The 13448-nt window shown below is 49.0% G+C and overlaps 4 protein-coding genes across 4 annotated transcripts; 3 read left to right on the top strand and 1 right to left on the bottom strand.

Moving 5' to 3' along the window:
- Positions 1-413: 413 nt before the first annotated feature.
- On the top strand, positions 414-1472 carry FSST1_003105 (ATP synthase delta subunit family protein; the record flags this gene model as incomplete). The annotated part of the gene is made up of 4 exons (XM_083229155.1): positions 414-575; positions 751-1062; positions 1214-1306; positions 1359-1472. The coding sequence occupies 4 exons, from the start codon at positions 414-416 to the stop codon at positions 1470-1472; spliced, it is 681 nt and encodes a 226-aa protein (XP_083086535.1).
- A 681-nt stretch (positions 1473-2153) lies between these two features.
- On the bottom strand, positions 2154-5628 carry FSST1_003104 (Six-hairpin glycosidase-like protein; the record flags this gene model as incomplete). Its single annotated transcript, XM_083229154.1, has 8 exons — positions 2154-2493; positions 2544-3788; positions 3841-4300; positions 4353-4980; positions 5092-5188; positions 5242-5359; positions 5415-5437; positions 5501-5628. The coding sequence occupies 8 exons, from the start codon at positions 5626-5628 to the stop codon at positions 2154-2156; spliced, it is 3039 nt and encodes a 1012-aa protein (XP_083086534.1).
- A 2804-nt stretch (positions 5629-8432) lies between these two features.
- FSST1_003103 (Decaprenyl diphosphate synthase-like protein) lies at positions 8433-9631 on the top strand (the record flags this gene model as incomplete). The annotated part of the gene is made up of 3 exons (XM_083229153.1): positions 8433-8654; positions 8707-8966; positions 9016-9631. 3 exons carry the CDS (start codon positions 8433-8435, stop codon positions 9629-9631), a joined length of 1098 nt encoding a protein of 365 aa, XP_083086533.1.
- A 1154-nt stretch (positions 9632-10785) lies between these two features.
- On the top strand, positions 10786-13068 carry FSST1_003102 (uncharacterized protein; the record flags this gene model as incomplete). Its single annotated transcript, XM_083229152.1, has 3 exons — positions 10786-12002; positions 12059-12939; positions 13001-13068. The coding sequence occupies 3 exons, from the start codon at positions 10786-10788 to the stop codon at positions 13066-13068; spliced, it is 2166 nt and encodes a 721-aa protein (XP_083086532.1).
- Positions 13069-13448: the final 380 nt, after the last annotated feature.

Below are 13448 nucleotides of genomic sequence, written 5' to 3'. Positions count from 1 at the left end.
ATAGGGAAGCTGCTTAATTATGACAATGATGATATGGAACAGCTATTAGTTGTTTCGCGCAGTTTGGGGAGGCTCTCGTCTACTATGAGAACTCGAGACTGCACGCGCACTCACAATTGATGAAACCATTCAAAAGGAAACAAGGGATTACCTTATTTGAAATACCCTGCCTGGTAAATTAATATATTGTTTTTTAAAACTACTGATATCAATTCCGTTTGCTGCAATTGTAACTGTCTTAATTGAGTTATGTAATCACAAAGTGGATGCCTGGGCGGGTGTAAGGCATCCAACGCCCGAAAATTGCCGAGAGCCCAGGCTAGCAACAACCTCCAAGTTAATCGAAGCCGAACATCATCAACACTCGCCCTTCTTTTTCCCCTTCCATCTCCCTCTCTCCTCCAGCCGCCGAAATGTTCTCGCGACAGGTCATCCGCGCCGCCCGAGTCGCCGCTCCCCAGCGAGCCCTCGCCCTCCGAGCCGCCCCCGTCCGATCCTTCGCCGCCGCTGCTCAGTCCGATGTCAAGTCTCCGGTTTCCGTCTTCGGCGTTGATGGCACCTATGCCTCTGCTCTGGTAATACACCACCTCCAATAATACGAATACGCACCATCTTGTACCGATTATGTGGTCAATTGGCTGGTCAATTGGCTACAAAAGCCCCTCCTCTCGTTCATGGACACAAAAACCTCAAATTGGAAGATATCGCGTTCCGTCGCTGACAGGCAATTTTTTCTTTGCGTCAATTTAGTACACTGCCGCCGTCAAGACTTCCAGCGTCGACGCCGCCTCCGATGCCCTCATCAAGCTCGGTGCTCTCATCGAGAAGGACCCCAAGCTCGTCTCCGTCCTGAGGACCCCTACCCTCGCCGATGCCGACAAGAAGGCCATTGTCGATGAGCTCGTCAAGCAGATCAACACCAAGGACGAGACCGTCAAGAACTTCCTCGCCACCCTCGCCGAGAACAACCGACTTGGTCTCATCCCCGGTGTTGTTGACAAGTTCTCCACCATCATCTCCGCCGCCCGTGGTGAGGTCGAGCTCACTGTTACCAGCGCTCAGGTACGTTTTTTGGAGGGACATATATGAAGGATGAAAAAGGAATTGAATGCACGAGCTACGTCACAGCTAGCTAGACTCGACCACGACAAAATTGGATTGGAAGGATGGGAGTAAAAGGAAAGGAACAATGGACTAACATGATCATCTCTAGCCCCTCGACAAGCGAACACTCAACCGACTTGAGACTGCTGTCGCCAAGTCCTCCTACGTCGGCCAGGGCAAGAAGCTCAAGGTCACCAACGAGGTACGTCTCAAACTGCAGCAATGCCACGACATAAACCCTAATATTTTTCCAGGTTAACCCCGATATCGTTGGTGGACTTGTCGTCGAGGTCGGCGACCGAACCATCGACCTCAGCGTCTCTTCCCGCATCGCCAAGATGAACAAGCTCCTCACGGACACTCTGTAAAAAACCACCCATAGTATAAATTCTATTTAGTGTCTCCTTTGCGTCGTCTCGTGGAGTTCTTTTTCTCATCACCACGCAAAAAAACGGTATACCCCCCTCTTATGAGTGTGGGTTTCCCAAGGGGTTTTTCTCGTCCCCCTTGGATTGTTACAACACTCCCGGAATCAAACGTTCTTGTCATCCCTGGCTAGGGGAGAAGAAAGGGGAGAGTGTCGATGGAAAGAATAGTGTAGGAGGATTTTGAACTGGGTACGCAATAAATGCAGTTCCCCAATTGAATTCTTTTGTCCCCAGCGTGATGACTTCCAGTTTGGCTTTTTCGTCTTGTGGTATCCGATCTGGGTGTCGGACTTAGCGGAAGTACGAGCTCGTACGAATACTGAGCTCATTGATGAAATGGCTGGTCTCATGCCTCAAATCCATTGAAATGATGTGAGTTGTGGTAAATACAGTGATGTCATTAGATTAGATTTCGTCACATAAACAAGCCCTCATGAGAGAATCTACCTCTTTATTGTATCATGACTACTAGAAAAACTGAATGACAAGTCTATGCCCATAAACTCAGGACACCCTGCTGCTCTGCAAGGGCACAAGTGAGAAGTTCTTGCTTTTGATAACGCCCCATTACTTCCTTCTCTTGATAGCACCGGCTTCTCCTTTCACATACTAATAAGTCGCTTAAGCCTTGGTCTCAAACTCATCGTCATGGTCGTAGTTGCCCGCCTTGTTCTCATCTTTATATCTCTCGAGCTGGTCAGAGACGTAACTGTGCAGATGAGCATCGGCTTCAGTACGCTCTTTGGCTCGTCCCTCGTCATGATGGGCGGAGCCAGCAAGGGAATGGGTGTCATCTTCGAAATCACTGCGGGCACCGATGGAACGAGCAGTCGATGAACGTCTGATGTGAGCCCTGCCATTGTGGCCGCTGCTTCCAGCATTGCGGTGGAAGACATCATCAAAATAATGACTCATAGCAATTGAAGGTGTGCGAGGAGTGTGAGGCAGGCGGCAGTTGACACTATATGGCAGTTAGCAATATATCAAGTAACGAAAAGATGTTTCACATACCCAGTATCATGGATCATACGTGCAATGAGTCCAGTCCATCCACACTGGTGAGTGGATCCCAAGCCGCGTCCATTGTCTCCATCGAAGAACTCATGGAACCAAAGGTAATCTTTCCAGTGTTCATCGAAATCCAGGCGATCGTCACCACCGTTGATGCTACGTCTTCCGTCGTCAGTACGGGCGAAAAGATGTTGCAAGCGGTGCTGGATTTCCTCAGCCACCTTTCCCAGATGCATGTAGTCTCCGCTACCAGTTGGACATTCCACCTGGAAATCATGTCCATAGAAGAGGAAGAAGCGCTGTAGGGACTCTACAAGCAAAAAGTTGACACAGAGCCAGATAGGACCTCTCCAGTTACTGTTGCCGCCGAACAGACCACTATCTGAGTCGCCTGGCACGTATCCGACGCAGAATTTCTGACCATTGACATCCATGGAGAATGGGTTCTCCTTGTGGAACTTGGAGAGCGATCGGATACCATGGTCACTGAAAAACTCATCTTCGTCGAGCATGCGCTTCAGGATCTTCTCCAATCGATCTTTGCTGACAATGGACAACAGGATACGGTTGCCCTTTCCTCGCTTTCGGATACTGGCCATGTTTCTCTCAGCCAGATCGCATCGGTTCTCAATGAACCAGTCGACTCTCTTCTTGAAGGATGGGAGTCTGTTCATCAACTCTGGTTCGAGAGTGATAGTCGCGTACAGAGGAATCAAACCCACAAGCGATCGCACGGGCAGCTGTTGGATCCAGGGGCCGCCCCAAGAGATGGCATCGTAGTAGAAGCCATCGTCCTCATTCCAAAGAGACTTCTCATCCTTGTGACCAGTTCGGAAGGTCATAGCATCACTAATGAAAATGAAGTGCTCGAAGAACTTGGATGCAATGTCTTCGTAGATACGACGGTGCTTGGCCAGCTCGAGGGCAATGTTGAGCATGGAAAGACAGTAGAATGCCATCCATCCAGTGCTGTCTGCCTGCTCTAGAACACCTCCAGTAGGGAGAGGCTCGGATCGGTTGAACAAGCCAATGTTGTCGAGACCCAAAAAGCCTCCCTCGAAGACGTTCTTGCCATCAGTATCCTTGCGGTTGACCCACCAGGTGAAGTTAAGGAGCAGCTTTTGGAAAACGCGCTCTAGGAAGTCAAGATCCTGGCGACCATACATCTTTCGTTCAATCTTGAACGTTCTGAAGGTTGCCCAGGCATGAACTGGCGGGTTTACGTCTCCAAAGTTCCACTCGTATCTGAAAACGAATTAGTCATTAACATTCAAATGCCGAATAAGAGCAGACTTACGCTGGGAGCTGTCCGTTGGGATGACAGTACCACTCGCGAGTGAACAAGTCAAGCTGCTTCTTTGCGAAGTCGGGGTCAATCATGGCCAACGGGATACAGTGAAAGGCACTATCCCAAGCAGCAAAGAAAGGGTACTCCCATGAGTCAGGCATCGACAGAATATCGTCGCAGTGCATGTGTTTCCAGGCCGAATTTCGAATCTCTTTTCGAGAAGCCGGGGGAGGTGGCATAGTAGGGTCACCGTTCGCCCAGTGGTCCCAGATGAAATGATAGTGTTGCTTTGTCCACATCATACCAGAGAAAGCTTGTCGCTGGATGTTGCGCAGATCGTCGGCCATGGGAAGAGGGCTAAGTCTGTAGTAGAACTCGTCTGCCTCCTCCTTACGGGTCTCAACAATATCGTCGAATTCTTCTTCGTCGAGGTACCCATCGTCTCGCCTGGTGAAACGGAATCGAACGACTGGATCGTAGTTAGCAACAGAATTTGAGAGCTACTACTGTAGGATACTTACCGGCACATTCGCCGGGGTTGACACCGCCATCCTCGTTAAAGTTGAACCAGGCAGCACATTTTGTTCCAGTCTTGTCAGGGTTAACAGCGTCCTTCTCTCCGTCAACGATGTAGCGATGGAAGGCATCCTTGACATATGGCTGCTTGTTCTCTTGTTCGTATAGGGCCTTGAAGTTGGTCTCGTTCTCGGTAAACATGAACTTTGGCATGACATCTTCACCACTGGAGCCTACACCAGGCGAGGGGGAGCACAGAATGTGACGCTCTCCCAAACTCCAGTGATTGGTTTTGACGAAGGTCTCGTCGGCATATTTTATCGAAGGCTTCTTCTCCTCAGGCTCTCTACCCCAGCTCCAGGTGTTGCGGAACCACACCTGGGGAATAATGTGGAGAGGCGCAGGGTCAGGGCCTCGATTCCAAGCAGTGACTCGGAAGAGAATCTCATCAGGATCATCGGACTCCTTTGCAGTTTCAATGAAGATGTCCCAGTATCGGTCTTCGTCAAAGGCATCGGTATCTGTGATTTGGTATTCCTTATCTTCCTTTCCTCGTCGAGCATTCTCGTCAATAAGATCCTTGTAAGGGAACTTCTTCTGTGGGTATTTGTAGAGGAATTTCATATAAGAGTGCTATCATGACCAGTTAGCGTGGAGCAGGTATTGAGATCGAGTAGGTTATTTACAGTCTAAGTAATAAGTTAGCATGAGCCAATTGAATGTTTTTTTGTCTTGTGTACTCACAGGAGTGTTATCAACGTGGAAGTGAGCTTCCTTGACACTTTCACCATGGTTACCCTGGGGATTTGAGAGGCCGAAAAGACGCTCCTTGAGGAAGTCACTGTATCATGTTAGCGGTCATGGCGCATGGTAGACTGTAGCAATTGTACGAACTCTTCCTCGTTCCAGAAACTGAAGCCAATGTTTTGGTAGCCATGAGTATCACAGACACCGGCGATACCGTCTTCACCCCAACGGAATGCGCGAGATCGAGCGTGGTCGTGAGGAAAGTCTGACGTAACTTGTTAGTTAACAGGACAAGATGCGCCATTAAAAAATAAACTCACGACTCCAAGCATCTCCATCATGACTGTAATCCTCTCGGACTGTTTTTTTTGGTTAGCTATTTTCTTATCATGAGTTGTACAATCACATGCCTGTAGCCCATTGTCTCTCAGAAACATAAGGACCCCATTTCTTCCAGTACTTGGTGCGGTCGCGATCTTCCTTAAGACGCCTTTCTTCCTCAGTGAGGTATTCGTGACCGTCGTGGACAACCATGGCTGAAGCTCAAACTCAACGAGGGGCAGCAAGCGAAGCACGGGCGACGATCGACGAGGGGTAGCAACGGTTGCTGAGGTGGGGGATAATGAGCTCAATTGGAGCGTGTGGGGAAGCGGAGAGGGGAAAGAATAAACAGAAGTTAAGATGGACAACGATGGCCAGGAACTGGAGGTTTTAGGTGATGGCTCCTCTGGTGAGGAGAGTAGAGGACGAGAAGAAGAGAAGGGGAGGTGAAGGGAAGGGAAGGGAAAAAGAGAGAGTCAAGAGAATTGGAAGAAAAAGTAGTCCTGCACTCCAATGCAGCCAGGTACAGCTCTGTACCGTATCTAACCAAATGGGCGAGACACGACACACACAGGATCGACGATGGTGGGTAGGATCAAGAGAATGTCAGTCTCGGTTGTGCCTGAGGCTTGAGACTAGCTGTTGTTTTGTCTGGTAGGTGGCAGTCAAGATGCGTAGCTTCCCTTGTTAGTGTTCCTGGTTTTTCAAACACCACTGACAGCACATGAAGCTAAACGGGGATCATCAACCAACCGACCCGATTGCACCAGCGGCCGCTGCATCTCCTCCACTGTCGAGGGCCGGATGTTTATCTATGAACGGGTTCTGGACCTAACAATTCTTGCACCAGAGTGACATTGAACTCTTTCCCTGGCAAAGAGGGCGGCTGCTAGTAGCCATGGACATGGCTCTTCAACTCCACCAAGAACACCATCATCGGCGACCCCTCGGCGAGCCTACAGATCCGATAGGAAGAAAACTCAAGGTATTTTCTTGCTAATGATGTGCTACACCAACCGGAGGAACTCTCCGCAGGAATGTAAAACCAACCAAAGCATTACTGTCATGTCACACACGATATCACTTGCAACAAGAGTCATGAATCCTTCACTACAGAGATAGGAACTACATACCGGTGAACCACGGCCTAGGCGTTGTGGCGCTGGGTAGTTCCTGTTCCTAATCTACCACGCTAAAAAGCTATCTTTAGTGTTGTTTCTCTCTCTGTACCTAGTAATAAATGACGTCTTTTGGTTTAGAAAAAAAAAACAGAGAGAGGGAAAAAAAGCTGGACATGGGTTATGAATCAAGATTCTGTGACATGTCGTTTCGTAACTAGGAAATATGTCCCGTCCTATTTTAAGCCGTCCTGATTTCTCTACTGTACTCTGTAGTCAAAGTGAAAACAAGAGATATCAAGTGGCGGCAGATAACAAACATTTTCGGGCTACCCAATGAGGGATACCATTATTATTGGGTAGTTATTGCTGGGGAAGTTGGGCTCACCTTATTGCGTTTTTGTCTTACCCATGTTTTCTCCAACAAACTTGTGCTCCATGCATTTCGTGTTAGTGCAACCATCTCCCCTCGGGGTAGAAAAAGCTTGACCGCTGACAACACAAGATATTTTAAGTTAGAGGATGAGTTGTTCTTTGCCTCTGCATTTAAATTTTCTCATTCCCCGCTTTGAGGTTGTATCGAATGGGTTCTGCTGTTTCGTGTTGATCAACAATGCTGAAGAGGTGTTTGATCCACGAGATCTGAACTCTAGATAGATAGATAGAAACAACGACAGGCCTGATATGCGTATCACTTTGCAATCTTGTAGAGCTTAAATCAAATACTGGGTTCTCAATAGTTGTTGCTATCCAATTTTGCATCATAATACGAGGGGGGACAAACTGAAGCTTCTGTCGAGGTTGTGACAACCTTTGGTCATGATCTTACCCTATAGACTCTAACTACAGCGGCGCATTATGCCATTTCGTCCACGTTGCTCACATATGCAAAAGCTGCATCCTGCAGAAGGATGACCAATAGAACAGTCAGATACAAGTATTTTCGGCATTTAAATACCAGCTGCAGCCAATAGTTGTAATTGGTGTAGTTGTGTTGTTGAGCTGTCAGTTGGTCAACGAAAGCCACGAACCTAAACTCGTGTTCCATTGTACGAATCGACGCCCACGACAAACGGCTCAGAGTCTAGAAAGGCTGACTGTCGACTTCTCAGCCCTGTGGACAGTTGCTATCACATGAAAGTCTCGAGTTCAGGAGAGCCGTGGTCTTTGATTTCCGGTTAACCAGGGTATAGAGAATCCACTAACACGATCTGATGATCCCCTGCTAGGGGTTAAAGCAACTCATGATACGGCTGTATACTCGCCAAAAGACCTGCATCAGTGAATATCACCACAATCCAATTAATCACAATTTCGGCAATCTATTGAAAACAGTCCAGATTGGTTGATGAATGGACGACGTTCGTTAATAAGCCACTTGTGTCGTGTCATGTTGAGCAAGCCACATCGTTAGACGAGGACCATCCTTGCGGGCGGCGGCGCGGCGTCAGTTAAAAAGCTCCCGCATTCCAAAATTCCAACCAACTGGACAGGCACAGGAAAAAGCTGCCCTGTTTCAACACGCCAAGCTTGTGCCAACCGTCTTTTACCAAGTAATAACTCGCCTCAACAAGCCTCATCCCCATCGTCAGATGCCTACTCCGCCACCATAGGCTTCGTGGCTGGCTTGTCAATTCGTCGTCACCTTTATTGAAGATCACTCGTTTCCCAATTAATATTTCTGACTATGATAATCTAAAACACACTTTGCCTCTTTTTTTATCTTATTTTACTTTATCTGTCTCGATTCGATACCCGCCTATCCGATTGTACTAAGTTAGCGATATTGCACCTGCTCGGCGATAACACGTTCACTCTTTCGTCCCAATCTTTTTTTTTTACTTTTTCGATAATATTATACAAACTCAACACCTACAACAAACACGGTACGCATACACAATGGCCGACGCTATATCATCCTTCATCCGGAGAGTAATCGTCGAATCTCCTCCCGGAGAATGGGCTATGCGCCAGCTTCGCGATCTCCTCATCGGCGCCCTTAAACAAGGACCCATTCCCCAACATGTATCCTTCGAGATGGACGGCAACCGACGATATGCTCGAAACCACAGAATGGAGGCTCTAGAAGGCCACCACCGAGGATTCGAGGCACTGGCAAGGGTAGGTTTTGTGCAATTGTGGAAATTGCAATGTGCTAATATGTGACCTTTAGATTATGGAAATCTGCTACAAGTCTGGTGTCAAGGTGGTGACCGTGTACGCCTTCAGTATCGAGAACTTCAACCGTCCTGCTAGGGAAGTTGAAGGCTTGATGGAATTGGCCAAAACCAAGCTGGAGCAATTGACCAAATACGGCCACATCCTCGACCGTTATGGTGCGCGAGTGCGCGTCTTGGGACAGCGCGAGATGATCCGAGAAGATGTACTACAAGTTGTCGACAAGGCTGTCGCAAGAACGAGACACAACAACAAGTAAGTCTACCATGTTGTGCGACATGATACGAAAGCTAACTCGCGCCAGGGCTGTCCTCAACATCTGTTTCCCTTACACATCGCGAGCTGAGATCACAACAGCGGTCAAGTCAACAGTTCAAGAGTTCCTCGCCCCCTCTCCTCCTCGAAGCACACCTTTCTCACCATCGCGAATCCGAAGAAAGATCCTCTCCCGCCAACTGGACGCCCACGAGGGACTACCCATGATTCCCGATACCGTGGCTGAAGAGACCGAGCCCTCTGACGGTGACGATCTCAAGAAGGAGAAGGACAGCGACGGAGACTCTTCATCACCTACATTGCTCCCAGATTCTCCCCCACCTCGCCTGCGGGCACGAAACAGCGCCGCCAGTCTTTCAGGCTTACCGAATCCCGAGACGATCACAGCCGAAACTCTCGACAAGCATATGTACACCGCAAACGACCCACCTCTGGACATCTTTGTACGAACCAGCGGCGTGGAACGACTCAGCGATTTTATGCTTTGGCAGTGCCATCAAGACACACAGATCTTCTTCATCGATACCCTGTGGCCCGACTTTGATCTCAAGGACTTTATCTGGATCTTGCTGGAGTGGCAGTGGAGGCAGAAGCAGAAGGACCGTGACGACACCACAGTCCGAGCAACCTCTGTTACAGCGTGATTTGGTTCTGGCGGCAGTGATACCCTGGTCGAGTTAGAAAGTTGAGTCGAATCCGTTATTGTGATAAACAGTATATTGTCTTGAACGGCATGCTGGAATTTGAGGATTGTTTCGGTGTTAAATCTTTTTTTGGTGCACTTCGGAGTGATAGACTTCAGCACACCCATAATGCTATATTTATTATGTTTGAATCAATATGAGCGCCACGAGACTAAAGCGCTGTGACCCTGCATGACATGCTTCTTGAGTATAGATAATAGAGGCATAAGAGCTGTTTAGCAAAGTGATTCTCCCAACACATTGAAAGAATTCTATTTTATGGTAAATTCACGCTGATAAATCTTTTCCCACAGTAAACAAAGACATATGTAATCATTGGTCCCCTTGTGTCACTTTAAGATGGTGCGTGGCCGAATGGTAATGTGATGTGAGCTTGGTTATGACGAAATATCCATTTAACATCTAATGCCCCACGCGGTGAGCATTCCAGCATGGGTGTTTTTCTTGTCCTTTTGCAATAAAGCAAAGACACACATTAGTGACAGGTCGTGATGGTATACATGAGAATCCTATTCATATGTCTCGTGCTTTACTAGAGGAATTGACTTTAAAGTCTTTAAAAGTCAACATTGAGTCGCAATCGCATGCGCATGCGCCCTTATCAGATAAGAGGAATCTCCGTCATCGGGGATGGTTTCTCCGATCCTGGCGGGTCCGCGTGAGTGTTTTGAGGCCTGTAGGTTGTTGAATTACAGCGTGCATGGTCGCTAGAGGTACCTAGTAGTATTCGCAGGTCATTCTCCAAAACCGAATGGGAAAACAGCCGCCATCCCATTGATCCCATCCCGCTTCCGTTTCTGCTACCTCGCCTTACTTCTACTACTACGCGTGCTCTGCTCTCTCTTCTCCCCTCCTCAGTATTTGCGGAATTTCCTCAACACATACGGGCGTCAGAACGCAAAATGACCTAGTACTTTTGTTTTGTACCTGGTCTGTTTCAACTGTTAAGACGCTTGCCTTAGTCTCATACTTTCTCTTTTGAATCTTTCCTTTCTTGCAACCGCCAGCTTCGTCGTCCCGTCCCGCCGTCTTCTTTTTCTCCAGCTAATCGACCGCTTCGCTCCAATTCTCTCTCCCCTTTCGCGTCTTCCACGATGAAGTCAGCCAAGGCGCCCGCGACAGAGAGCTCGTCGCACCGCCGGTCGCAGCCCGTTCGTCAAGCTCGTACCAACCCTGCGCGAAGCACCGCGAACATGGGCCGTTCCGGTCCTGGCAGAGACTCGATCGGCGGTGCCGACCAGCCCATCGACATTTTCCCTGCGATCACTCACTTCGCCGATGCCATTACCGCTCTCCCCAAAGAGCTCGTCCGACATTTCACACTTTTGAAGGAGGTTGATGCTAAACTTTTCACTCCTGAAGAACAGCTGTTCCGACTTGTCGAAGCTGCCACAAACGCTCCTCTTTCCGAGGCACGTCCGAACAATGAAGCCTCAAGCGTTGCTGCTCCCGGGTCGGCGCCCATGAGCGCGCAAAACAGCTCAACCGGCAATGTCTTGAACAACAGCGCCCAGAGCGTGCCCTCGGTCGATGAATCTCACAGGGACCTCATCTTCGACCCTTCCAACCTACCTCGCCGCCACCTCTTCCGACAAACCGCGCTCAAGATCCAAGAGATGCTTGTGTCCCTTGAAGAAAAAAATCACGTCATTTCTACGGCCAATGAAGCGCTCGAAGCCCAGCTCACTCGAATCGAAGACGTCTGGCCACATCTAGAGAACGAGTTCAGCGATGAGGCAAAATGGGGAAGCACCACACACTGGGCATACCCCGAGAATAGATTTTCAAAGGCATCCAACGTCGATAGGACACGGCGCGACGGTGCCGCAGCAATCTCCGCCGCAGCACAGGCTCTTGCTGATGAGGCAGCCGCTAGAAGCGACGCCCGGAAGCAGGCCGTGCAAGCAAAGAAGGCTTCGAGAAACCACAACAACAACACTAATAACACCAACAATCATAACCACGAGTCAGAGGGTGACGACCATGAGGGGAAGCACAAGCCAGAGGGCCCCAAGAAGACCGCCAAGTCAAGGAAGTCGGCGGCGGCGGCGGCTGCAGCAGCGGCCGAAACTGCCAATGTCGGCCTGGGCATCTCTACAGCCACGACCACCAATGGAAATCCACCGCAAAAGCGACGCAAGGTCGAGAAGCCAACAAACGGTGCCACAGCGACAGCAGATCGTGCCATGAGCGCTGTTTTTGGAAACGCTGCACCGAAAGCGAAAACAACAAGCCCGCGAGCAACTCCTGCCCCTGAAGCGCCCAAGAAGAGAAAGGCCCTTCCTTCAGGTAGCGGACAGGCCAAGAAGAGGTATGTGCCGTCGATTCGAGATGCTTCAAGCAAGATGCTGACATGTTGATTTGTAGTAGGAACGGCGTGACTGGCATGACAACGTCTGCCAACTCGTCGCCCGTGATTACTGAGCTCCCCGAGCCAAAACTTCCTCCTGTTCGCGCATCGCCAGTACCTGTTCCTACCCCGAACCCAGCGCCACCAACTCGCTCACGACAAAATTCGATACATAATGCAAACGCAGAGAATAACAAGGCCCGGCCAACCTCAGCTCCTAATAAGCCCAATGGCAACACTGTTAATACGGCGAGTGTTGTACCTCCACCAAACAGCTCACTTCGCAACGGTACCACTGTTGAGTCGAAAACTCCTAAAGAGACGATTGTGCCAGTTAAGATCGAGAATCCCAAGAAGGATACCGAGAGAACAGAAACCGTATCTGCTCCACCAACTACCACGGTCAGCACCATCACAAATGCAACTCCAGTTCCCCCTGTAACTACCAACAAAAAGGATACCAAGAAACCTGAGGAGAACGAACGTAAGAATGACCGCAAGAGCGAATCATTACCTCCAGCTGCTCCAACACCAGCAGTCACAACGAAGAGTGGACGAGCCAGTAAACCGTCAACGCCATCATTGGCGACATTTCAAGAGGCGGCGCCACCCCGATCGCGCTCATCAAGAAATAATGACGGTGTTGGCACAGGAAAGAAGAACCAAAAGAAAGCTGGTCCCACTATCCATGCCACTGTTGCTCAACTGGCAGACGAAGATACAAACAGCAGTATGCAGGGCGACGAAGATGAAGTCGATATTGACGCAGATGAGCCGACATACTGTTACTGTAACGGAGTCAGTTACGGCGAAATGGTAGCGTGCGATGCTGATGAGTGCCCTCGCGAATGGTTCCATTTAGAATGTGTTGGACTAAAGGTTGCGCCAACATCAAAAGGTGAGTTCATTACCAGAACAACCGAGCCCAGCCAAGAGTTGAAAAAGCTAACTGAGTATAGCAAAATGGTATTGCGAAGACTGCAAGGAACGCCTCAAAATGGGCGGCAAAAAGTCCAATGGCAGATAGAAGAAACCGAAAAGACGATAATTTGTCGATAGAAATTCAAGGGCCCAACGATTAGCGGTGGAACGAATTGCACTTTGTATTGTCCGGGAGAATAACGGGCTTGTGTATATGACAATGCATACGCATACATACCTACGGCGTTTCTTTTGTTTCTGGGAGAGTGGCGGAACTCGGTCTTACAGCACCCCATTGTGTCAGTGTTTAGAAAGGCATGCGTATCAAAATTATGGATTGAGTACCAGACACTGGATCCTAACCCGGGATAGCGATTTCAATAACATACTATTAGCTTGGGTAGCTTGTGGTTCATTAGTTACAGCTCGAAGATATTGGACCTTGTGTTGGGAGACATCTATCTTTGGCCTGTTTTCAGTTCATGA

This window comes from Fusarium sambucinum, chromosome I, assembly GCF_050947815.1.
Source record: "Fusarium sambucinum isolate potato_lamoka chromosome I, whole genome shotgun sequence".
Taxonomy (NCBI): domain Eukaryota; kingdom Fungi; phylum Ascomycota; class Sordariomycetes; order Hypocreales; family Nectriaceae; genus Fusarium; species Fusarium sambucinum.
This window is presented reverse-complemented; position numbering and strand designations above follow the sequence as displayed.